This window comes from Mustela putorius, unplaced genomic scaffold (genome assembly GCF_011764305.1).
Source record: "Mustela putorius furo isolate JIRA1106 unplaced genomic scaffold, ASM1176430v1.1 tig00000596_pilon_pilon_pilon, whole genome shotgun sequence".
NCBI lineage: Eukaryota > Metazoa > Chordata > Mammalia > Carnivora > Mustelidae > Mustela > Mustela putorius.
The window spans coordinates 3056389-3083978 of record NW_025421428.1 but is presented as its reverse complement, the minus strand read 5'-3'; the positions used below and the strand labels follow the sequence as shown (position 1 = coordinate 3083978).

The 27590-nt window shown below is 37.0% G+C and overlaps 1 protein-coding gene across 1 annotated transcript in view; it reads left to right on the top strand.

The window, feature by feature from the left end:
* MEGF9 (multiple EGF like domains 9) overlaps positions 1 to 26797 on the top strand; it is an 84297-nt gene extending 57500 nt beyond the window's left edge. Inside the window, exons 3-6 of the mRNA XM_004775645.3 lie at positions 10230 to 10369; positions 19322 to 19465; positions 20007 to 20276; positions 22056 to 26797. Of these exons, the coding sequence (XP_004775702.2) occupies positions 10230 to 10369; positions 19322 to 19465; positions 20007 to 20276; positions 22056 to 22507 (1006 nt within the window). The 3' untranslated portion in view covers positions 22508 to 26797. The remainder of the gene's footprint in view (positions 1 to 10229; positions 10370 to 19321; positions 19466 to 20006; positions 20277 to 22055) is intronic.
* The last annotated feature ends 793 nt before the right edge of the window (positions 26798 to 27590 follow it).

The window sequence follows — 27590 nt, the reverse complement described above, 5'->3', positions numbered from 1 at the left end:
CCAGTCTCTGCTCTTTACTTATATAAGGATTATATAAGCTAAAGAAGCTTTTTTAGTAGGGTCATAATAGAAAATTGGGGTTAAGCAAAACAGATTTATCTTTGTGGGCTAGTAAATTATTTTTTTCCCTTTCTGCTCTTCTTCGTCCTTTAAAAAACAAATCCAAGGGATCAATGTCTTACAATGTTGACTGGCCCATCATGGACCAGTCAGTCATTAAATGTCTCATTTTGCTCACCTAGATAAATATCCTGTTTCTAAGATTCTAAGAGGTTTATTTAAATGTAATATAAAATATTAAATAGGCTAAATTGAAGACAAATATTGTGCTCAGAAGGCATCATGAATTAATAAATGAAACATACATAGATTTTGAGCCAAATTACACTATCATTACATGAGAAAGTTTAAGTGTCTATCATGTGCCAGGTACTGTGGTAGGCTCTGGGAATATAACAGTGGAAACAAACAAACAAACAAAACCCTCTGATTTCATAGAGCTGACATTCTAGATGGGGAGAGAGATAATAAAAAATAAATATATATTATATTAAATAGTAAGAGATATTACAGTTTTAGATGGTGTGGCTGGTAGAGGCCTTGTTGAGAATATGACATTTGAATAAATAACAAAAAGAAGTAAGGGGGTATGCCATGTAGAATCCCCTGGGTGAAGGGTATTGCCAACAGAAAGGGCAGCAAATACAGGGTCTCTGATGCAGGAACATACACAGCACATCTGAACAACAGTAAGGCAAGTGTGGCTGAAGTGATGTAAGTGGGGAGAAGGGATTAGAGGGGTACTGGGTAAAAAGCAAAAAATATGTATAGATACTGAGAATACTGTTCTTTCAACAGATCTATATTTTTCAAAAATTTTATATGAAGAACTTAGGGGAATTAAAGCTGTAGTAATTAAGAGAGTTTTGTTTGGTTCAGGGATAGACAAATAGATAAATAGAACAAAAACAAAGACCCAGAAACAACCCATGTATGGAAAGATATTTGACATATAGTTGAGGAGGTACGAAAGCTTAGGGATAAGTTTCAACAACACTAGTAACATAGTAGCAGTACTTATACAATTTTTACTATGTGTCAGTTACTGTTCTGCATGCTTAACAAATACTAACTAAATTAATCTTCACAACACACTTGTGAGAGTGAGAAATTATTTTCTTCATTTTACAAGTGAGGAAACTGAAGCAGGAAGTCAAATGACCAGTAAGTCAAATGACCAGTAAGTGGTAAAGCCAGGATTTAAATCTAGGTAGTCTAGCTCCAGTGTTCACACCTTAACTACTTTGTTAAACTGTAAAACTTATACAAAAGACAAGCCTCCAACTGAGAGAAAATAATTGTAGCACATTATACTGACAAGGTATTGATTATTCCAGGAATAAAGGATATCTACAAATCAATGTCAAAAATACTCAGGGGAAAACAGTGTAACTTTGTATGGTGACAGGTAGTAACTAAGCTTATTGTGGTGATGGTTTTGTAATGTAAATAAGTATCAAATCATGTTGTATACCTGAAACTAATATAATATAACAATTATCTTTTCGTAAAAAAGAATGGTTGGCAGATTCTTCATAGACCTGGGTTCTAATTCTGGTTGCCCTCTGGGTGTGTGACCTTGAAAATTGAGTCATTTCATGTCATGGAAGCTATATTGTTTGGGAATGTTGAGTATCCCTAATTTGACCAGATAGAGTGCTACTAAAATTTGGAAGATACTTAAATACGTAGTTTTAACTAGTGTTCACAATCATTTGAAATAGGGATTATTATTACTTTTTCAAATGTGAAAACTTAATTTGGTCAACAATCAAACAGCTAGAAAGTGGCAAAATTGAGACTTAATGAATGTCACAGAATTATCATAAGAACGAAAGTAACTAATAAATATATAAATATTGTGCTATGCACTTTATTTATATTCCCCCCAGTAAAACTCAGTAGGTGTTAATATTGCCCCTGACTACTTCATTCCCTACAGGATTTAGAACTCAAAATCTTCAGACTTGGGTAAAAAGGACTTGGTTCTTAGCACTGTCAGTATCAACACTTTGAATTAAACAGGTTTTTGTTTGCTTATCTGGAAACTAAGCCACCACTTAAGCAGTCATTTCTGTGAGAAAATGAGTTCTAAATTCAAGGCACTACAAGTTAAGTTAATTTTTGAAACACAGCATATACACAGATCAAGTGTTAATAATTACCCATTCAGGTTAGTACCCAAAATATATGAAGACTGTATAAAACTCAATACCCAAAAAACAAAGAATCCAATTAAAAAATGAGCAGAAGATAGGAATAGACATTTTTCCAAAGAAGACATACAGATGGCCAGCAGGCACATGAAAAGATGCTCAACATCACCCAGCATCAGGGAAATACAAATGAAAACTACAATAAGATATCACCTCACACCTGTTAGAATGGCTAAAATCAACAACACAAGAAACAAGAGGTGTTGGCAAGGATGTGGAGAAAGGGGAACTCCCTTGCACTGTTGGTGGGAATGCAAATTGGTGCAGCCACTCAGGAAAATAGTTTGGGGTTCCCTCAAATAGTTAAAAATAGAACTACCCTACAACCCAGTAATTGTGTGGGTACTTACCCAAAGAATACAAAAATAACTAATTCAAAGGGATGTATCTACCCCGATGTTTATCTTTTTGTTTAAAGATGGACATGCTAGAGTCTCAGCAAGGTTTGACTTTATTTTATTTTTTAAAGATTTTATCTATTTGACAGAGTGAGAGAGCACAGCAGGGGGAACAACAGTGGGAGAGAGAGAAGCAGGCTCCCCCACTAAGCAGAGAGCCCTACATGGGGCTTGATCCTAGGACCCTGCGATCATAACCTGAGTCAAAGACAGTCGTTCAACCATCTGAGCCACCCAGATGCTGCTTTATATGCTGTTTATAGAAGCATTACCTACAATAGCCAAATTATGAAAAGAGCCCAGGGGTCCATTGATGAATGGGTAAAGGAGATGTGGTGTGTATGTATGTGGTGTGTGTATATAAACACACATACACACATACAAATGCAGTGGAATATTTCTTAGCCATCAAAAAGAATGAAATCTTGCCATTTGCAACAACATGGGTGGAGCTAGAGAGTATTATGCTAAGTGAAAAGTCAGAGAAAGAAATACCATATGATTTCATTCATATGTGAATTTTAAGAAACAAAACAAGTGAGCAAAGGGAAAAGAGAGAAAGAGAGCCAAACCAAGAAACAGACTCTTAACTATAGAGAACAAACTGATGGTTACCAGAGGGAAGGTGGGGGGGGATGGGTGAAATTGTTGATGGGTATTAGGGAGTACATTTTTTTTTTTTTAGGGAGTACATTTGTGATGAGCACTGAGTGTTGTATGGAAATGTCAAATCACCAAATTCTACAGCTGAAACTAATATTACCCTGTATGTTAAGTAGCTGGAATTTAAATCAAAAAATATTTTAAAAAATTAACCTTTCATTAAGCAAATCTTTAACAAAGGTTACAAAAGGATACAATGTTAATGTGTTTGAGGGCCATCTTCAGGAAGATGGTATTGGGACATGCTTTTTCTTTTTTCTCTTCAAAATGACTTTGGAAATGCAGAAATCTCTATCAAATAATGGAGTAATTGTGAAGATTTGAGTATTCTTTTTTATTATTTATTTAAGATTTTTATTTATTTGAGAGAGAGAGCAGGAGAGCACAGGCAGGGGGAGCGGCAGAGGGAGTGAGGAGCCCGATGTGGGGCTCAATCCCAGAACCCTGAGATCATGACCTGAGCCGAAGGCCGCCATCACTTAACCAACTGAGCCACCCAGACGCCCCAGGGTTTAAGTATTCTTATGGCCATATTTATTCCACTCAAAAAGTGAAGGAAACAAGAAATAATTTTCCTAGTTGAATTAAGGTAAGCCTTCCCAAGTTATGGCTCTGGAAATATACTTTTTATTTTTTTGCCATTAACTTTTATTTCTGACTTTTCAAATAAGTTTTTAAATTTGATTTTAGTATGATTGGCTATCAGAAAATATTTTTGCACTTAGGCAATACCCTTTTGAGTGCTAAGAATTTCTGTCTGAATATGGATTTCCTCTAAGAATATTTTAGACTATTTGCCCGCAAAAATACAAGGAATGTTTAGTATAATAGCCCAATGTTTTCAACAATAAAGCTATCCTTTTTTTTTCTCCAGCAAATGAGCTTTGCTCATTGCATCATGGTCTTTTCCATGATTGTAGAAAGACAGAGGAATGCTAAATGCAGATGGTCTTTTGCCAAAATGTCCAATTACTGAGTTTCTTTCATAACCAAAGGAGAAACTATTTTTACTACCTTTACAAAATCATGACACAAACATGAAGTTAAGAATTGCTAATAACTTCACTTTTATTGTTTTCTCATATAAAGACTTTTTTCTAGTTAGATCAACTTTTCCCAGCTTCTTTTTAATATTATATATTTTTTAATATATCGAGAGAGCTTATAATCAACAATTTTGTTAATTTCATATTGTGTTTTAACTAGTGGTTCAATCTCTTTCTTCACTAAATTGTTTATATTATTTTTTTTCAAGATTTTTATTTATTTATTTGAGAGAGAGAGACAGTGAGAGAGCACAGACAGGGGGAATGGCAGAAGGAGAGGGAGAAGCAAGCTCTCTGCCAATGACACAGGACTCAGTCCCATGACTTGAGCTGAAGGCAGATGCTTAACTGACTGAGCTATGCAGACATCTCTATACTAAATTGTTGTTAGTTATTAAAGATAGAAGAAAAAATTCCTTTTATTATCCATTTTTTCTGTTTCTTGTTCTTTCCATATCAGAGTGCCAACATGTAAACTATGTGAGGAAGAAGGAAAAGCAAGGCTTCTGAATAACCATAAATTTCTCCTAATTAGAACTGTATCTTTTTAGTTATTCTATGACTTCTTAAGTTCAGATTGATAACATGATATCTAAAGATATGCCATGCACATGTAATTTATATCTTACAACTCTTAGGAAGAAAATAGATGATGTTTTTGATAACACAAAACTTGCTGAGAGATTTGACAACTTAGAAAAAATTTAAATCAGTTAGCTAGTTTGTACAAAAACTATCAAGTCTCACCGATTTAAGTCCTGCCTTATGTAGGCTTTTTCAGATACTTTCCCTTCTCACTTTTATTATTTTTGGAAAAAAATTTTAAAGATTTTATTCATTCATTTGAGAGAGAGTGTGCATGCACATGAGTAGAGGGTGGGGCAGAAGGAGAGGGTGAGGGACAAGATCTCCCCCACTAAGCATGGAGTCCAACGCAGGGCTCAATCCCAGGACTCCCAGAGGACTCTGAGGTCAGGACCCCACCTGGAGTCAGATGCTTAATCAGCTGAGCTGCCCAGGTGCCCCTCCCTTCTCAGCTTTAGAATTTCTTTCCCCAGACTATTTCTACTGTGCTTTTTTCATAATGTGCTCTTTTTTCCTAGCCACGTTTTTGCTCCAAACTAGCAATTACCCCCATAAATTCTTGCAGTTTCTCTAGGTTTATTAACAGAATTTTAAAAGTAACTTAGCCGTGTCTGCCTTTTTACCTGTTAGAGAGTCCAACCCATTTTCTTTATAATTCTTAGAAAAAATTCAAGATCTAGGATTACTGTCATCACCTTCATAATTCTTTTATTCTTGAGTATTGATTACATACCAGATGCTATGCTGAGTACCCTTGGTATATAATCTTTGATTTTCACAGTAACCCTACAAAGTTTGGTATAATTATCTTCATTTTACAAATGAGAATACTGAGTTTAAGATTGAATAAGCACATGGTCCCACCTAGTTACTAGCAGAGCTGGAATATGAACCAAGCTCTCTGTCTTCTTAGGCTATGAATTTTCCATAGACCCTGATACCTTCCTTCCTGTTCTACCCTTCCCACCCTAGTCAATGCTTTTATAAAATAATGGAAATTTTGGAGATTCTCCATCTATTTGTCTTAAACAGACAAAGACATTTTGTTTAGTACTTGTATGACATAAATACATACCATATCTTGAAATGTGATACACCATTGAATTCCCTTTTGAAAAATTAATGACTTCGTGTCAAAAATATATATTATTCATGTTTTAAGAGATAGGTTTTTTAAAGTTTTATTTATTTAAGTAATCTCTACACCCAGTGTGAGGCTTGAACTCATGACCTAGAGATCAAGAGTCGCATGCTCTTCTGACTAAGCCAGCCAAATACCCCTTAAGAGATCGTTTTTAAGTGATCAAACCCTGTAATAATGGTTCATACTTAGGAGTGCAATAAATTCTGTAACTAAACACCTGACACTCTAAGAAAATCTGAGAATCCTATTTGGGATAATATAAATGTAAAGTATATACTTAGTTATACTCAGTATGGCTTAGTTGCACAATGCTTGTGCTTCCTTTATAAATAACTCTATGTTCTTCTTTCTGATATAATTCTCTATACTATAGTAGTACATTGCTAGTAACTAACTTATGTCTATAAAAAGTGACACCAGATGAGCAAATTCTTAGTTTATCTGAGTTGATCTCAGTAGTAGAGATTTCTGACTTCTGTTCAAAATCTGGTGTTGTGCCCTTATTTTTCAGATATGAAGCTATGAGTCTTTGGTTCTTTCACTTCAAATCTATGGATAAGCATAAGTGGTCTGTTAACAGGACTTTTTTTTTCCTGTCTTTGATTTCATTGCATTTATATCATTGACCTTTGCTTCAAAAAGCATTCAACAGTCTTTAACAGAGGGAGACCATGAAAGGGGGTGTTGTAAAGGCTTTATTCTGTAAAAGAAGTCACACAGGCAGAGCTTTATATTTGCTGAGTGATTTAATTCTTATACACGCAGAAGCTGGCGATGGGCCATGAGTAACATGGAGAACAGTACTAGCGTAGTCTCACTGCAACTTTCCCACTCTCTGCTATATTTAAAAAGAGAGAGAGAGAAAGCACCTCCTTTCCTGTGTTTTAAAATTGACCCAGGGAAAGTGCAACATGGTATCTAGACTAGTCAATCGCTTTATCAGGATTCATAAAGCCACTCATGGGGTTTTTATTTTTACATCAACAACTAAGGAACATATTCTCCAGGGAGAAAGATGCCTGCTTAAATAAGTCTTCTGAGTATGCAGAGCAGAATTATGGAGGGAAAGTCCACTTACAGGAATAGCAACTACTTTGAGAAATGGTTTATGATTATGAGATGTTATGAAGTGATTAGCTATTCCAAGATAATATCATTTTCTTGTAGGTTGGTGAGTTCGGCAAACACTGCCATTAAAAGTAACTGTTAATTCTTCTGTTTACCGAATAATCTATCTATAGAGAAATGAGGAGCAAGCATATTTTGATTAACATTTTAAAAGCCTTAGAAATTGGCTAATAAAATGTTGTTAGCAATTCTTTGGAAGGCAATTTTATCCTTTATAATTTTCTGACAGTTGAGTGAGACTTAGGCTGACTAGTTCCTTCTTGTTGAGTAATTACATTCCTGAACTTCATATTTGATGAATACAGATTTGCTTTGCTAGCTCTTTAAGTACCTTGGGGTATTTTTGTGTAAGACTATGTAAGCGTATATGTGTTTGGATTTTTTCCATTTGTTTTATTTTTTTGTGAAGTTACTTAAGAGACATACTTAGTAATGTACATTTCTTTGCATGTTTAAAATCAAGGCTCATCTTCTTCACTATGATCAGTACAAATTTTAACTAAGCTTTAAGCATCAAAATATTTCACCTTACATCTCTGGGAACCTTGGACTTTTGCTAGGCTGCAGTTTCTCTTCAAGCACTGAGAACTCTTAGCTTTTGTTAAGGAAGACCTGATACTTACTGGCAGTGAGAAGGAGACCACTTTTCTTAGGTGGAGTTTATTCTGGGTAAGGCAGAAACAGCTCACTGGGGTGGGCACCTAAATAATTGGTGAGTTGTGGTACTTGGAATCTACAGAGTGACTCTTGATACTCAAGTAGGTATCAAGTTGTTTGGCATGCAAATTTCTTATGCAAATTTAGATTCAGATTTAGGGAGCAGTAGGTAACATGGTATAATAGGAAAAGTCTGGCTTTGTATAAATCAGCCTGACTTACTAGGTGTGGACAATAACTTTAACCTCTCTGATGTCCTTCAACAGTAAAACGAGGATTAGGACTTCACCTAGTAGGGTTATTTTGAGGATTAGAGAGTATATCTATATTTATTGACATCATTCTCAGTAAGTGATGGCTCATTATTTTTATCATATTCAGCAGCAGCAACAGCAGCACTCCTGCTCAGATGGCTCTGTTTTTACATTTTCTGTAAGACTACTCGTTAGTCAAGCAATTGCATAACCTAATATACTAGACAGCTTTAAGATAGGAATACATAGGGCTATGGGTAGCTTCTCAGGACACAAGACTTTGAAACATATAAAGCATATATTATTTACATAAGCCTGGCTTCCTTTCCCTTCTGGACTGGCTTTGTTTGAGTAAAAATATATTCCATGTCGAACTGTTTTTCTACTTTTCTACTCCTTTTGACATAGCCTGGGATAGTGCAGAGAACTGTAAGTGGAAGAGAGAAGTAAACTTTGACTCTAGCTGCTCGAAATAGTTTTTAGGGCTGAAGGATGAAAGCCTCATTATTTAGCCCAAGGGATGCTGATGAAAAAGAAAGGCATTATCTATAAAAAAAAAAAAAAAGAAAGAAAGAAAAAGAAAAAAAAAGAAAGAAAGAAAGAAAAGAGAAAAAAAAAGAAAAGAAAATCCTTAGATTTATATACTACAAGTAGAATACACAGGATTGAAAGTTGCTTTACTTGCATTCTGCAGAGTTCAACTGAAAATTCCAGTACCTCTCAAATTTGGAACTTCTGGTTTTATTATAGAAATAAGAATATGAGGATTTGAAGGGGATTTAACTGATATGTGTAAGAGCTGTGTAAGTATGAATAATTTGAGCTTGGTTTCTTGAACTAAAATTATCAGTCCCATGGGGGCTCATTATAAGGAGCTGAATCTCTAAAAAACATTATATTGAGAAGCAATTTTACCTTAAAAGTTTTCCATCCAATATGACTGGTGCCAAGATATGCTCAGGTGAAGTCTAAAAATTTTAGGTTCAGAATAAGCATATAAAGAAGAGTCACATTGCTAAATAAGTTTCTCTTTCTTTCTATTTTTAAAGATTTTATTTTTAAGTAATCTCTATACCCAACATGGGCTTGAACCTACAACCCCCAAACCAAAGGTCATATGTTCTACTGACCGAGCCAGTGCTGACTACTCTTATTTTTCTTACTTCAGATTTTAGACTCCTTTTTGGGCTGACAGTCTAGACTTTTGTATGGATTTAAGCCAGAAAGCAAGAGAGGTCCCCCTTACAGTCATATTTACTGAATTATAAATTCTAGTTTAATTGCCAGAAATATAATTTTAATATAACCTGGACCTAAAGTAGAAAATTATATCATTTTCAGCATCTAAATGAATATGAATTGACATATTTATTAAGATCTTTGCCTTCATATTCTTTAGCTAGAAGCTAGTTGGGTGAAGACAAGGTGGAGTTTCTTCTCTTCTCTATATTGGGCAGGGTGGATGCTGATGGAACTGTGGAATAATCTAGGGGTGAGATGCAGTAATGGTACCAGGTCTATGCCCCATTGTTTAGGAAACAAAGATTTCTAAGCACTGGGATTTATGTTCTCCATGGCTCCTTTATCAATTATTTTAAACTACATTAGTGCAGAGGATTAAATTGTCACAAATGATTAGTGTTAGTGTGTCAATTGAATGTATATACTCATGAAGTTGATCAACTTCCAATTCAAACGAAATCATAATAACCTAATAGTTAGAATCTAGTCGAAACTATTTCTACATTAAGATAACCTAGGATGGAATCTTAAAAAAAAAAAAAGAAAAAGAAAAAAAAGGGGCGCCTGGGTGGCTCAGTGGTTTAAAGCCTCTGCTTTCAGCTCAGGTCGTGATCCCAGAGTCCTGGGATCGAGTCCCACATCGGGCTCTTTCCTTGGTGGGGAGCCTGCTTCACTTCCTCTCTCTCTGCCTGCCTCTGCCTACTTGTGATCTCTCTCTGTCAAATAAATAAAATCTTAAAAAAAAAAAAAAAAAAAAGATAACCTAGGATGGGATGTTAGGTAACAAAACTTTCAAACTCATTTATTTTGTTCGTTGTCTTTGCTTTTATTTGCAGTTCTGGGAAATGCCAGTGCAAAGTGGGTGTCACCGGCTCTACATGTGATCGATGCCAAGATGGATATTATGACTTTAGTAAGAGTGGCTGCTTGCCCTGCCGATGTAATAATCGGTCTGCCAGTTGTGATGCCCTCACAGGTACACACTTTCTTTAACTTTGTTATGTAATTAGTCTCTTGTTCTTTTCATAAATTTAAAAAATCATATTAGTTGGAGAACTATGGAAGCAAAGAAGACAATATGAACTAAAATTCTGGAAAGGGTAGAACTCTTCCCAAGTCAGTGGATGACGATTAGCCACTTTATTTCCAGAGGACATTTGCCGATTCTGGTCATAGGCTAAAGAGCAGATTTAGCCCAAGCAAAGAAATTCTTGTGGAAAGAGATACAAGAAGAATTTTTGGCAGTTGTTTGGGACTTGTATGATGGATTAGAACCTAGAGGAGCCCTAAACACAAGGCCAGTTTTCCCACAGGACATTAGTTGATTGTGTAAGAGATGAGAGGCTGACCCAAAAGGTATAAAGAAGACTCTAGGGCTTTCATTCTTAGGAGACAAAATCCCTTTAGAAAGAGAGAAGCCCTGTTACCATATACCACCATCTCTCTTTCAAGACATTACCAGGTTCTAAAGTATGTGGAGTGGGACCTGGTGTGAAACCACCAAAAGGCAGTACTGAGTCTGTTGTAGTCTCTCAGAGCTGAGGAGACTCAGGATGCTAGGCTCTCGGTCAAAAGCATTAGAAGGCCAGGACCAAGGAATAATGCCGAACCATAGGTGAACTGGCTCATACTAAAATTGCAACCCATCTTCAACCCATCTCAATTTCAAGTTGGATTTAGGTTATTCTCTCATTATATCTGCCTAACAAAGAAAAAAAGCAGTCATCTATGGCCCTTTTATACACTGTATCTGGCATTAAAAAAAATACTAGACAATGCTGAGGAGGGAAAATATGACCAATAATAAAGAGAAAAAAGAAACAATGGAAGCAGACCCACAGATGATCCGGATGTTAGAGTTAGCAAACAATACCTTTAAAATAACTAAAATTAATGTTTTAAGAAAATAGAGGAAAACCCAGAAAATAGGTAAAAGAGGCAAATTTCAAGAGAATTGGAATCTATAAAAAATCAAAAATTCAGTCTATAACTGAAAAATACAGCATCTGAAATGAATAACTCACTGCATAGGTTTAACAAAAGATTATTCACAGTGAAGATAAGGTGAGCAAACCTGAATTCAGCTCAGTTAAAAATATCCAACTAAAGCAAGAGGGAAAAAATGCAATGGAAAGAAAGAGCAGGAAGGAACATGTGGGACACAGCCAAAAAGACTAACATAAATGTAATTGGAGACTCAGAAAGAAAGGAGAGAAAAATCGGGGCAAAAGCAAAATTTGAAGAGATAATGACCAAGAATTTTCCAAACTGGTGAAAGACATCAGCCCATCGATTCCGAAATCTTAGCAAACCCCAGGCAGTAAAACAAAACAAAACAAAACCACAAAGAAAACCATATTGAGGCAAACTATAAAGACAATGAGTTCTTCCAATGGTCAGGTTTCCTAAATATAAGGAATAGAAGTTCTTCTTTGGAAATCTTGTTTTTTCCCAACAGAAAAATCAGGACAAACTAGTCTGACAAGTACAAGTATTTTTATGAGAGCAGGGTAGAGTACTTGAAATTGAAAGTACCCTGGAAAGCATTTGAAATTCTTCATTTTTCTCCTCTAGTCCATGGTGAAACAAATTAATTAGGGAGAAATTGTGTTATTTTTTTTCTGTTATGTGATCTGGTCCCTGGCTACTTACTGGCTCTTTTATGCTATTCATTTTCTCAACTGCCTGTGATCCAGTCATACTGGCTTCTATCCCTTAAACAAGCTAAGTTTCCTTGTCCTAAGATCTACATACATGATCTTTCCTCTGCCTAGAATGGTCTTTCTAATATTCCTCTACCCCACAGTCAGCCCCTTTGCCTTATCATTTTTCCTTAAGGCCTTCAGTTAAAGTTTACTACATTGGAACGCAGTTCCTGATACTTCAGGCTGAATGACAGTCCCCAATTATACACTGGCATACGCACTTGTATTTTTTGTTACAATACCTATCATAGTTTATAATTATGTATGTATTTGTGATTATGAGTCATGTGTGGCGTACTCACTACATTGTAAGTTCCATGAGGACAGGGGCAATATCAGTTTTGTTCATCATTATACAGAGTCTCTAGCATGGCGCTTGGCACGTAGTCAGTACTCAAATATTTGTTAGGTGAATAGTACGTAGGTGAACGAACAAATGAATGGAAAAACACGGAGCGGAAAGATAAATTTCAGTCCTGTTTAAGCACAGGAATGCTTCATCATACTGAGTTGATTTACATTTTTCCCTAGGTCTTATACAGTAAGAAGGTGGTCTACACTGCGGGCTCTCACTACTAGTTTTGCTTGCAGCAATGAGGTAGCTGTCTTTAATGTCAAGTAACTCCCAACCTGTCCTTGCTCAAGATAATTTAAGGCAAAAGATATCCTTTCCATGGTTATGACTTCTAAAAGCAGCTAATAATAAGAGAAATAAACGGGTTCTCTGTTTGGAAATATAATAAAAGTGGAACTCAACATGAAGGGATGCAAGTACTTAATTTAAACCTGCAAGCTTAATATATAATCAGCCTTTCCTTTTGTCTCAAAGATTTGTTTCCAACAGCGCTGTGATACGACTGCCCTCTGGTGGCCACTTACTATGTTTTCACAGTCCTTATGTTTCCCTTTTCTAGTCTTTTTCTAGACCTTGTGTTTTAGATGAGCCAGATTTTAAAGTAACCTTTTTGTGATAAAATATACTGGGGAAAAACACTTTGGAAAATGGTTCCACAATGTGTATTGCAGTCTTCAGAATATCTCCTTGATCCAGTAATTTTGTTTCCAGAAATCTGAGGAAATAATTCTAAATTCATAAAAAGCTTTGTGTTCAAAGAAGCTTACTAAAGTGGTAGTTATAATTTTAAAAATTAGAATTATAATTCTAAAAATTAGACAACCCTATTTCTATTAACAGATAATGAAGCCAATTATGTTACCTAGGCAGTTAAGAGCACAGCCAAGTGCAATCTTGTCTTTACTTTGGCCAAATTACGTAGCCGGTTTCTTCACGTAGAAATGCAGTTAATAACAGTAACTGTAATGATTCAGTGCAATATTATTTATAAAATCTTTAATACAGTACCTGGCTTATTATGAGTAATCAATAAATAGCAACTATTAGGTTGTCATTAAAATTTTTTAAAGAGTGGTGTATATAACAACATGAGAGGGTGAAAAAAGCAGGGTATGAAATGACATGGCCATATAGTTAGACTCTTTGAAAAGCAAAACTTAAATTTCTATACATAAGGAAAGTTTTCCAGGAAAAGTATTCAAAATCTTAGTGACATATTTCTTATGGTGATTTTTTTTTCTTCTACTCTCCTGTATTTTCTAGATTTTCTTTATTGAGTATATATTAACTTTAAAATGGAGGTGGGCAGGCTATTATTTTTTCAAACTAGAACTTTATGTTCACATGGTGTATTTTTTTTCTTTCTTTCTTTCCTTTTTTTTTTTTTTTTTTAGAAGATTTATTTATTTTTGTCCTTCTTGGGGCACCTGGGTGGCTCAGTGGGTTAAGCTTCCCACTCTTGGTTTCGGTTCAGGTTATGATCTTAGGATCCTGGGATCAAGACCTGTGTCGTTCTCCATGCTCAGTGGGGAATATACTTAAAGATTCTTTCCCTCTCCCTCTGCACCTCCCCATACTGCGTGTGTGCTTTCTCTCTCTCTTCCTCTCTAAAATAAATAAATAAATAAATCTTACATGTTTGTCTTCTCCATTTATACTGTCCCCTAAGTTATCTCATTCAGTCCCCTGGATTTAATTTAAAATGCCATCTACGTCTGTGCTCACTACCAGATTTATATTTCTCCCTTGATCTTTACACTCAAAGGTCTAATAGTACATCGGACATCTTTGTCTGAATGCCTCAACTGGCATCAAAACCCCAAGATATCCAAAACAATTCTTTATTTTACCCTGTAGGCCAAGCCTGCCTTACTCCTCGTGTTCTTCATTTTGGTGACTGACACCATTCAGCCAGTTGCGCAGTCCAAAGCCTATAAGTCATATTTGGTTCCTTTCTTTTATTCACTGCAAATAACCAATCCATTGGCAAGTTCTGTCAGCCCAGCACTCAGAATACACCGTGAATCTGACCACTGTTTATGACCTTTGTTACAGTCATCCTTGTCCAAGCCCCTGTCATCTCTGAACTACTGTGACACTCTCTGATCTCATGTTATCTCTCTGCCTTCTCTCTTGTCCTCTCACGCCAGAGCTCAACCCACCACAGTCCAGTCTCCACAGAACAAGCAGAGTGATCTTTTTAAAATGTAAAACCACATCATGTCATTCCTGTGCTTAAACCCTTGGATGGCTTCCTGTCCCTCCTGCTGTAAAATTCAGACTTCTTTCTATAGCCCGCATGACTTTACATTTTGTGGCCCCCGCCTTTCTCTCCGACCTTATCTATTACTCTCCCTTGTTCACTTGCGCTTGGCTTTCTCTCTTTTTGACAGTTAAAATTTGCCTTCTCCTCTATAGGGAGGATCAGGCATTTCTTCCCATAACAAAGCACATTGCTGTATTTCCGACAGGTTTATATATAAACTATGAAATGACAAAATAAATAAGGACAAGTCTTTTTACAGGTGGCGATTTATGTTTTCAAAGCGTTGCATTGAATTTGGTTGGAAAGGAGCCCCACATTCTTTTCTTTGACTGGTTGCCTTCCTGGTTACCCCTACCAGGTTGGTTTGCTGCCTAGCCAGCGAGCATGAGATCATCTTCAGGAAACACTCACTTCTTTTTTTTCTTTCTTTCTTTTTTTTTTTTTTAAATTGGTAATCCGCTCCTTTGGCCATCTTTCAACAAAAAGAATGTGAATTTTAAGACAGTGTTATTGTATTTTGGGAGGTTGCCGGCAAAGTATAATAAAATTAAACTTCAGCTAAATTTTACATATCTTTTATCATAAAAGAGAGACCTCAGCTTTTAGATTTTAATGGGAACTTAGATTTAATCCAGTGCAGCTTTCTTAGTTTATAGATGAGGAAATTGTAACATAGAGAGAAAATATTTGTCTTATGGAATAGTTTTTCACTCTTTGAAATACTCATGTTACATTAAATCATTAGCCCAAGAATTATCCCACTTTTTAGATTAGAAAAATGAGTCAGAGAAGCTACTTCCTGAAGGTCTCATACTGGTAAAAGGTTCCATTGGGAGTGGAACTCAGATCTGACATTAAAAACCAAGTTCCTTATGCCCTCTTGCCTCTTCAGGAGGAACTATAAGCTGTTAGAAAGGCAAATCCACACCATCAGTTCCTACGGGATGTGGGTTTGAAAGGATATGATCTTTATTATTATTATAAAAACATTTCCTCCAAGTTTCTCATGAAATGTTTTAAACTTGCTTGCATTCTTAAAATATTTTTATAATATGCATGTGATAGTTTATAGTATATTAGCTTTGTAATCAGGAAAAAAAATCGAGACAGCAACAAAAAAAGGATACATGCAGACCAGATGCTGGAAAATTAGAGGGGAGAAACCAAAAGGACGGTTGCCCTCACAGCTACTGTTAGCACTCTGCTGTATTTATGTCTATCTGTCATAACTTATTAATTTTTTTTCTCTGTGGCTGTGTTCCAGGTGCATACTCTTTTTGAAGCAGTGTCGAGTAATGAGTCTTATTATTAGACTTGTTTTCATCTTACCTTTTGAGTAAAGTTTTCATCTTTCCTTTTGAGAAAATTTATTTACCACATAGGGTTATTTTTTTCCTCATTGACTTCTCATTGTAGGGAATGGCATAAAACAAACAAATAAATTCTTCTGGAAAAATGTTTAATTGTTAAAAATTTTATAATTTCTAAAAAAATTTGTATTCTAATATAAATGGCTTAAGAGACCAGAATGATATTGTCATAAGCGCCAAGGCTTGAGATTTTATCTAAAATAGTAAAAAGCCCCCAAACAATAAGCATGTAAGCCCAATAGCATGGTAGAAGCAAGATATTAACAGTATATGTATTTATCATTTTTAAATATATTTTTTTAAGATTTTATTTATTTATTTGTCAGACAGATCACAAGTAGGCAGAGAGGCCGGCAGAGAGAGAGAGAGGAGGAAGCAGGCTCCCTGTTCAGCAGAGAGCCCGATGAGGGGCTCGATCCCAGGACCCTAGGATCATGACCTGAGCCCAAGGCAGAGGCTTAACCCACTGAGCCACCCAGGCGCCCCTATTTATCATTTTTAAATAAGAATAGTGATAGGACCTGTTCTTGCCCCATTAGTCACATGCAAATGGCATGTTATGGGAACACATCTTTCCTCAAACATCCATATTCTGTCAGAGGACTATTAACATATTTTGAAAGTTTAGGACTTTATCAGAACTTGTTTTCTTAAAAATTATTTCTGTTGCACATTTTTAATAAGGGGCAAGCAGGTGGCCACATTTTATACATAATGCAGGTTTTGATTTTTCCTAACTGCAGAACCCTTTAACATTTCAGATTATCTTATCTGTTGGGGCGCCTGATTTTGGCTCAGGTCATGATCTCAGGGTTGTGAGATGGAGCCCTGTGTTGGGCTCCTTGCTGGGCATGGAACCTGCTTAAGATTCTCTCTCTCCCTTTCCCTCCACCTCTCCTCCTTCCTCCCTAAACAAACAACAAATGAAAGATTATATTATTTGTAGAGCCAAAATCTGCCGTTTGCAGTTTCCTAGTATGTATTTTTTAGCTATTTTTATTGTCGCAAACATACATAGCTGAAGGGGAATCAGGATATAAGATCTGGAAAGATATCAGTGCCTCATGTGTTTATCACCATATGAAAATATACTACCACTTTGTTATATATGTGAAAATTATCATTAACACTAGCAGGCCTTAAAAAGTTATATGACTGGACACCTGGCCAGCTCAGCCAGCAGAGCAGGTGACTCTCAATCTTGGGGTCATGAGTTCAGGCACCTTGTTGGGTGTAGAGATACTTAGAAATAAAATCTTAAAAACATTATATGATTGAAAGCAACATTTTCATGCAAGTTTGATTCAGTTCAAAGTTAATTGTTTAGGTAATAAGCTTTAGAACCTGTCTTTCCCCATCTGTTCATAAAGTTTGGGGGAATTCTGTTGTAGTCACTTAAGAATTTAGATGTGCCATGTGTGTTAATAACATTGTCATTATTTGGTTTTTCAAATTTTGATCCAGTTGTCAGACCATTTTATTTCACAACCTCAGTCTCTCTCTCCTTTTTTTGTAAATATTTTACTCATACTGAAAAGAAATCAAATACAACTGTTTATGAATAGTTTGAGTATTGAATGGTTTTTGGCTTATCATGTGAATTTTTATTGTCTTAGATTTCTATGTCATATTTTCTCACTTATTCCTATAATGGCAGTTGGAAGAGTCCCTGTGCATCTTTGTGGCCCCTTACAGAAGGGCTGTTAATTACACTATACTTTTTCATCTTCTGTTTTCAGACACTGTGCTGCTTCAGTGCCAGGACAGTATCTTTACTAATACGGTACCTTATGAGGATTATTACAGAATACATCACTTTGCTGTTACTCCTTCCTTTTCATTTTCTCTACTAATTTTTTTTTTAAGATTTTATTTTTTTATTTGACAGAGAGCGAGATCACAAGTAGGCAGAGAGGCAGGCAGAGAGAGAGGGGGAAGCAGGCTCCCCGCGGAACAGAGAGCCTGATGCGGGGCTTGATTCCAGGACCCTGAGATCATGACCTGAGCCCAGGGCAATGGTTTAACCCACTGTGCCACCCAGGTGCCCCATTTTCTTTTTTTAAGTTTTTATTTACTTTTTTTTTTTTTTAGTAATCTCTACACTCAGCATGGGGCTCAAACTTATGACCCTGAGATTAAGAGTCGCATTTTCCACAGACTGAGACAGCCAGGCACTCCTATTAATTGTTTTTACTTTGATCTTGAATTTTTAAAATATAAAAATTTATGGAGAATAAAATAACACATACTCATATACCTACATCTAGAATTAATAAATATTAACACTTTGGTATTTTGCTTAATATTTACACATATTATATATAGTTATATATTTGAAATAGCAAATTTGAAATACAATTGGAGTCCTCTCTTTTTTTCCTTTTTTTGTTTTTCTCCTTCTCTCCACAAAGATAAGCAGAACATAAAATTCCCCTATACCTCCTCAATCCACATTTAATTTTTACTGCATATCATATGTATGTATCCATTTACCTAGTATATTCTGTATCCATTTGCTTAGTATTGTTTAATATGTTTTTTAAATTTATTTATTTGACAGAAAGAGATCACAAGTAGGCAGAGAGACAGGCAGAGAGACAGGAGGAAACAGGCTCCCCACCAAGCAGCGATCCCGATGTAGGGCTCGATCCCAGGACCCTGGGATCATGACCTGAGCTGAAGGCAGAGGCTTTAACCCACTGAGCCACCCAGGCACCCCAGTATGTTTTTTAAAATTTTACATGATAAAGAAGTACTCTTTATCTGTTTTTTGTCATTCTGTAATTGGCTTTTTTCAACCAACATCACTTTCAAGATTCATTCATATTCATACATATAGGTCTAGTTCACTTATTTAACTATAGTATCCAAACTATGAAAATAGTATATCATTTATTATTTTTTTTAAGTAGTTCTTTAGATTGTTTTTATTTTTAACTTGCAAATAGTTGACCTGCTTTCCATATGTTGTCAACCATCAACCCAGGCTTAGTGCTCTCTACTCATGTAACCAGACTTTCCCTAGAGTTTACAATCTGGAAGGGGACACAGACCTCACAGACGTGGCCAATGTAGAAATAAGATGGGGTAGAAACTGAACTCTATCTAATTCCTGTCAGATCACTTCTTCCGGTGAACTCATAAGGTCTTTTGGTCACAGGAATAATTTATTTACAGTTATTGTGCTTTCAGAGTAAATCTTTAACTTCTTAAAATAATTTGCTTCTTTTAGGTGCTTGTTTAAACTGCCAGGAAAATAGCAAAGGGGATCACTGTGAAGAATGCAAAGAAGGTTTTTATCTGAGTCCTGGCGCCACGAAAGAGTGTCTTCGCTGCCCTTGTTCAGCAGTGACATCGACAGGCAGCTGTGTCCTAAGTAAGGCCTTCCTCGAATTATTGATTTTGAGAGGAAAAACCAGGCAATCAGCTATCAGTTCCTCTCAAGTGTGTTGAAAAATGAAGTTCTGGGTAAAGAGGAGTGAGAATAGGGTGAGAGGGGGTGAGAGGCGTTATAGAAACAGCAAAGGTTTTTCTTTCTAGGGATTTGCAGCCAAATCCAAATACCTATATGAAATGAGGCTTGAGGGAGAGATGAGGAAGTTTTGTTAGAGTCATGTTTATTCCATCTGTCAGGACTAAAAAAGCAATTAAAAAATCATGAGTATCTCATCATTACAATTATTCGTATTCCTTATGTAAACATATTTCTTCTGTTCTCTACCTGGGTGGGCCCCCATCATTTTTACAATAAACTGGATAGTTAAGAATTAAGAAATAAGCTAGATCATTAGTCTCTTTACGTTTGAGAGGAGATAGTAGGGAAGGTTTAAAAACCATTTTGAGGACTAGCAGTTTTTTGCATTTTTAACTGGAGCTTGGGACTGTGCTGAATTACTTTGGTGTTCTCTCACTTTTAGAATTGGGTAAATTGGAACCTGAGTGTATCCAGTGTAAAGATGGTTACACAGGCCAGAACTGCAACATGTGTGAAAATGGCTACTACAATTCTGACAGCATCTGCACCCAGTGCCAGTGTCATGGCCACGTGGACCCAATGACAACTCCAAAGATCTGTAAGCCCGAGAGCGGTGAATGCATCAACTGCCTCCATAACACCACTGGGTTTTGGTGTGAGAACTGCCTCGAAGGCTATGTCCGAGATCTGGAGAGAAATTGCATCAAGAAAGGTAAAACTTCACCTAAGGTGGTACATTTAATATCTAAGCCTAGCAATGAAAAGTTCAGGACACCTACCTTTAGCTTTATAAAACCTTCCAATCCCACCAGAGGAGTTTTCTGGAAATAGATTTTGATAGATATTTGCCCAAAGGGATCTCCTTCTATTCTTGCTGCTCCCCTGCTGCTCCAAAGTCAACTCCAGAAATCTGAGGCCCACGACAAAGTCATTTCAGGGTTCCCACATTTTCTCTTCATCTATTTTCATTTTTATGTTAATAATTTAAAAGTCCTATCATTTCTTTTATCCTTTCCTTCCTATATTCTCATCACTCCCAGGGACGATCAAAGGTCTTTGGAAGTAGGGACCTATAATCTGGTCAGAAGTTCCACTGAGAAACAAGAGTCCACCGTGGCTTCTGCCCTCACTTTGGGCTTGACTTTCCCATGGATGGTGAAGGAAAGAGGAAAGAGTAATAATATTCCTTTTGACTTTTAAAAGAAAAAGTTACTCATATGGCAAAATGTTTCTTGCAGTTAAGGTCCATAAAGGTTTAGATAAAAATTGATGATTAGAGATTCAGGATGAGTTAGAGATATCCAAGCTTTATTGGGTCACAGAGTGATTAGACCATGCTCTTCTAGAAACCACTCTTTGATATCGTGACAGATGCTGAATACTGGGCTGATGATCTGTGGCAAGTGTCAAGTGTCATCCCTCTGCCATTTTCTTGATATCCTTACTCTGTTGTGATCAAGGTTAAGAGACAGAGCTAGAATGCTGTCACTAGCCTGGAGGACTAGTGACATTTGGAGGCATGCTTCATTTATACTTAGCTGATAGGATCATGGTGATTTTTTTTTTTTTAGTTACTAGATAATGTAAAAAAAAATACCTTTTTTGGCGACAAATTAATGTGTCTGACTGTGGTGATGAATTAGAATGACAACAGCAGCATTTTATCGAGTGCCTAGGATGCGCTGAGCCCTGGGAACGTTCTTTGCAGTAACGCTCCATAGCACACTGTCTCAGCTAACCCTCCCAGGAACTCCGCAAAGTAGGTACTATCATTCCCATTTTACAGATGAGAAGGCTCAGTGTTAACAAGATTCACTTACTCATCTATAGTCACACAGATCTACTTGATTCCAAAGCCTTTTTTGGGTATTTCTACTGGACTGTGTCACAGTAGCACTTTAATTATGAAATCATCCATGATCTACACGAAGGAAGAATTACTACACATATGATTAAAGGAAGGCTGTGTTTTCTCTTGGCTGACATCAACTTTGGACATTTAAATTGTGTTTTTCAGAAGTGACTAGAAATACAATTTTCTTTATTCCATTTTTGCCTCTTTTGAAGAGAATTTCACCCTTATGAAATGCCATCAGACATGTTGAACTTTTTAGTTCAAATGATTGCCTTTTCATCCCTGTCACTTTTACCCAAGTGACTCAGGACTCAATAATGATGTATTTAATGTTTGCAGGAATCTCTGTGAATCTGTCCAAGAATCAAGGATAGGAAACTCCAACATCAGAATTTTCCCAAAGATTTAATATTATACATTATGGAGAACAGCCATAGAATGTAATTATCTAGCTTTCTAGACCTTGATTCTTTTCACTATATTTCTTTAAAAATTATCTTTAACTCGCATTGCCTTAAAGCAGAATATCATGTCAACATCCCATACCAACTTCCACTCCCATGTGTATTTCTTTTATTGTTTCTTAAAACTAGATAATTTTGTCTTTTACATTTCATTCTCTGTTTTTATTTTCAGAAGTTATTGTTCCAACACCTGAAGGTTCTACCATTTTGGTTTCCAATGCCTCTTTGACCACATCAGTGCCCACCCCTGTTATAAATAGTACATTTACCCCCACAACCCTGCAGACTATCTTTTCAGTAAGCTCTGCTGAAAACAGCACGTCAGCATTAGCTGACGTCTCATGGACCCAGTTTAACATCATCATCTTGACAGTCATCATCATTGTGGTGGTGCTGCTGATGGGCTTTGTGGGGGCCGTCTATATGTACCGGGAGTACCAAAACCGGAAACTCAATGCCCCCTTTTGGACCATCGAGCTAAAAGAAGACAATATCAGTTTCAGCAGCTACCATGACAGCATTCCCAATGCAGATGTGTCAGGACTCTTGGAAGATGATGGTAATGAAGTGGCTCCCAACGGGCAACTGACCCTGACGACTCCCATACATAACTACAAAGCCTAAGGAGCGAGAACCGTTGTCTGGATGGTTAGAACACAGGGCTCACTAAGACTGCATCAGCTCCTAGGCCAGACAAGGCCTGGGGAGAGTTTGCAAATGCATAGAGAGCATCTGAAATTTTCAGGTACAAATTTGTAATGCACTTAGCCCATTACTCTTAATTTCCCCCATGAAGATCTGAAGCAGTCACTGTCAATAAGGACTTGTAGTAAAGTATATTTTTGTACCAAACTGCATGGGAGTAGAGAAAGGCTGAATCCCGCAGTGCAGCCCACATCTACTTTGACCTCTGAATGGACTCCCGGGGAAGTGTTCACTAAACCAGCGGAAACAGGATGGAAGTGGAGAGGGAAGGACTGCCCGAAGACTTCATCTCCATTCCCGAGACACCTTTTTTAAAAAGGAAAGTCAGGGATGATATTCCTTTTACTGTGCTAAAAGACATCACCGAAGAAAGTTTAATGTCTGGGCCATGTCACAATAAACAATCTCAATTGTTTCTAAAATAAGGACAGAAGAGTCTCAAGAAGATCTTTAGAAAGGCTGATTTTTCCTTCCTAAATTCTTGCTCGATGACAGGATCAAAGCACAGGATAAACTTCTAATGATAGAAAGATGAAGGCAACATCTGGGAGCAGGAAGCTGATGGTCCTCCTTAGGGCTCAGTGTAAATGGTAAATTGTCTAAAAATAAGGACTCTTCCTGCCTCTAGAGAAATAAGGTGTATATAGTTAATGTAGCATATCTGGTCAACATTGTATTTGTATCTATTTGTAAAAAAAAATCATGTCATATTTTATCATCTAGAATTTATTTGTACAGCAGTTAATGGTGTTGTAAAAAGAAAATACGGGATTGGTTAAAATAGCATAACATAGATGGCAATATTGCTAGAGCTGGGACTCTGGTGACCATCAGTCATTTTTAGTCCCTCTTTGGACACTGTTGAAATTTATAAGAGGTTGAATGTTTCTAACTTTTCTTTCCCTTTCTCAGTCTCAAAGTAGAGTTATATGTTCTCTGACTTACTATAGATACAAGCAATAGATTTTTAAGTCATTGATAGTGAAGCTGGGACAGAGACTGCACTCTCCAAAGGACTCCCCCGATTAAATGTTAACCAGTCTGCATATTTTACATAGATTAATGTAGAACATATCCTCATGAAAAAAGAAAGTCTCTAAATGTAAAAGATAGTCTTCCAAAGGAATTAGAAATATTTTAGTTCCAGAAGAAAAGCCATCCTATCACTTGGAATCCCCTGTTTCCACGCCTGTGAAATATTTATATTCTTCCTCCATCCTTCTCCAAAAAATACCTTCTACATTTGAAAGCTTATCACCCAGATGCCAGGTACACACCAGATGAGGTGTGTACCATGTTCCTACAGAGCTACAGTTCTGCTATCTTCTTGTCCAGTGAGAGGGTAGTTCTGGAGGTGGGTGGGTACAGTTACATCCTTGCTTTTAGACATGGTTTTTCCCTAGAGGCCACGTACTGTAGCTCTCATCTGTTATGATACTGACTGTAGATTAAGCAAGCCAGGACAAACAGCAAGAAGTCAAAGACGATATTTATTAGGAACATCAAACTGTCAAATGGTTAGAAAAAAAGCAAAGATTTATTAGATCAGACCTAGGAAATCCAAGTTGACTGCCTTGCCCAACTCCCCCGGAGAAAAACCTGGAATTTGGTCATCCCTCAATAGGACACCCCTAAGTTTTCTCAGGTTTTAGAGATGATGTTCTGGAGGAAGAACAGACAGATAATGGACTTCTGGTAACCCGGGGTGCTCTGAACATTTGGCCATTGCTCATGAGAGTAGAGGTTAGTGACCTTACATTGTATTAAAATCTGTGAATGTTGATAGAACCCTTAGCAGTTCACAAAGCACCTTTCTATATATGTGTCCTCTGTTCCTCACCATAGCCCCCTGAGGAAGTAATTATTGTCCCCATTTTATAGATGAGGTTAAATGTCTTGTTCAAGGCTATACTGTATGTCATTATCAGGCTTGGGATCAGGCCTCCTAACTGAAGCACATGTTCTCTTAAGTATATGCCAATGCAGAAACCACCTAGCCACAGACAAAGAAGGCTGGGGGGAAGAGTCCTGTCTGTGACTGTTTCTAACTTCTGTGGTACAGTCCACGACCATACAGCTGGGAAGGATATTGTGAAAAGGACACAGGAGGATTACTATCTGAAGCTAGTATTGGTGATAAGAAAACAGAACTACCAGTTTGTCCTTCATTAAAGTGAACTAATCCTCACAAGCAACAGGGGGGATATGTGCTTTCCCCAGCAGCTGCCACCTATGCACATACAGACTGGGCACTGCACAATTCCAAGAACTGTGTAAACTGACACACCTGCCTCTCTCCCAGATTGCTGACCCCCACCCCCACAACATGACGGATTGGGGTGGTAAAGAAAAAACATTTGTTAAGTAGAAGCTAACCCAATAGAGAAAGCATGAGTGTTTGTCAGGGTCTAAGCGCCAAAACCAAATAGTCCAGATTCTGGCCATATAGAGATTTTTTTTTGGAAACAGACCTTAAGAGATATTGCAAACATTGAATCACAAGAAATGTTAACCTCTAAGTACTTATTAACAGCTCCTAGGTCATGTTCTTAATTCTTTCCAGAAAAAAAAATTAAGATCTTAAAATTTGTTTTAAACAATATTCTTTTTGCTGGGGGAAATAATTTTGCTGTAGAATTTAAATCAATCATGAAGTGATCTACCAGCAAAATCAGGCTAGGAAACTAGTAGGGAATATGCATTACACAATCTTCATTCCTCTGAAAGCAGGATCCCCATGAACTATGGCGTTCAGCACCGGGATCCCACCTCTCCTTTAGAGAGATAATATTGGAAGAATTTTTAAATAAGGATGAGAGATGTGTTTATTTTCAAATAAGGCGAGTGTGACTCTTATTGATAAATGACAGATACTGCTATTAGGTGATAATTATATCTTCATTCATTCATTTTCATAAACCTTGACTCATTTCTAACCGATGCCCTAGGTAGTGTTGTTATATCTATGTCTATCCTCTCTTCTTTTCCTCTCCTTCCCTGCACCGTCAAGCTCCCCGGTGTCTTTTATCAATGGAATTTCTCCAGGTATAGAGAAAAATGCTAATAAAAACTAAAGCTCACTTATACAAGGTCCTATGGATTTGATGTGTTTCAACTCTTAGGGGCATCTGCATTTGAAGAGAGAACAGAGCAGATGTGGGTGGGAAGAGAGAGATTGGGGCGGGGGGAGGATTTGTCCCAGTGTCTGATTACATGGCTGCTCTCTAGCCCTAACATCCCCCAGAAAATTGGTCAGTAAAGCAATACTCAGTTCCCCACTCGTTCATTTCGGTCAGCCAGTGCCTTCTGGACATTTAGCCCTTCTCGTGCTGTTTTGGAGGCAGAGAGCTAAAGCAATACATCTTCCTAAGAGCCTCAGTTGGGACAAGGTTATTAGATTATTCACCTCGGTCCTCTGTTTTTTGTAGGACACACGGTGAACATAACAGCACTGATAATGAACATTCCCTAGTTCTTATACTTTGAGGTGTGTGGGTAGGAGTTGAATCTTTGCATCAAGGAAAGCTCTCTGACAGAAAGTTCAGAGAAGAAAAAAGAGACCCAGTGTAACCTGTCCGAGCTAGGAAAACATTTATGGCCTCATCCGCAAAGAACTTTTGGTCTGTTATGATCTTGGACAGTATGGGGTTTGAGAACTAACAGGAGTTTGCTGTGTGCCGGGGAGTGACAGAAGGTTAGCGACAATTTTCCTCTTTAAACTGAGCCAGTGACTATGCTGAGGGAAAGGTAGGAAGAGCGCACTGGTTCATCCGAAGATGTCCAACAACGTCAAATGGACTGAAGGTTACGGATTGTGAAGGTGGCAGCGGTTGAATGATGCTTTTCCAAAGGCAGCTGGGAGTCTCTCTTACTTGTTCCTTCTGCATATGCAATCACTGCAGCGCGGGGTGACCACGTGAGCCACGTTAGCCCAGAGCCCGTGATCCGCAGCTGAGTTCTCATGCTAGCCACACGCACTCTGTCCCGCATTACATGTCAGCCCGAGTGATTAGGGAATGTTTCTGAAACATTAAACTCATCTGTATGTCACTAAAATTCTAACACAAATTATAAAAACGTGTCTCCTACCTATGCTGTACTAGGCTTCATGATGCATTTCTAAATTTGTGTATGATTTGAATATATGAAAAGAATTTATACAAGAGTGTTATTTAAAATTATTAAAAAAATAAATGTATATAATTTGTACCTATTGTATATTTGTTGCTTTACTTTTTTTTTTTTTTAATGTGGTCAGAGTTGTTGGAAGTATGTGAGTATATGTCACAGAGCATTTATTTTCAAACCACTTCATGAAAATCTTTGAGCCCTTCATTTATTGACCATACTTTTTGTTTTAACTTCCTTTGAATAATGTTTTTCCACTTAGGAAAAAAAAGTGCTGTAAGATTCCCCCTCTTAGAACAAAACAAAACACCCTGAAGGGGGAAAAAAAAAAGCATTTATTAACCTAAATCCTTGTTTGTGCTTTTGCCTGTCCCCTGTGAGATTCACTGGGATTTCCATGAAAATTTTAAAGAAAAAACTTGTTCCTTTTGAATTTCTTTTTTCATACCTATGAAAAATTTCCTTCCTTTAGGATAAATCTAATGGGAACCATGTTCTATGTGTTTGTTAGACCTGCAATGAGAGTACATCTTTTTATTATTTTGAGATACCCCTGAAGATCCTGTATTTTGACAAAGCTCACTGGTGTTTAATGGGATGCCATCTGGAGATCCAAGGGGTACTCTGAAAAAAAAAAAAAGACAAAAAAGAAACACTAAGTCTGGCCTTCCTTCATGCTGAGACCTTTATAAACTTTGGTTGGCTTATTCAACTTCAGACAGTAGATATTTAAACTTCAAAACCCTGTTTTTCCTTTCCTAGTCACACAAGAAAACAAGTCATAGTACTCTATAATCCCACCTCGTATTTTTATACAAGTGGTTCTATACATGTAGGTCTCAATGTATATGATTTGGGTATAATTTTGAGGAAA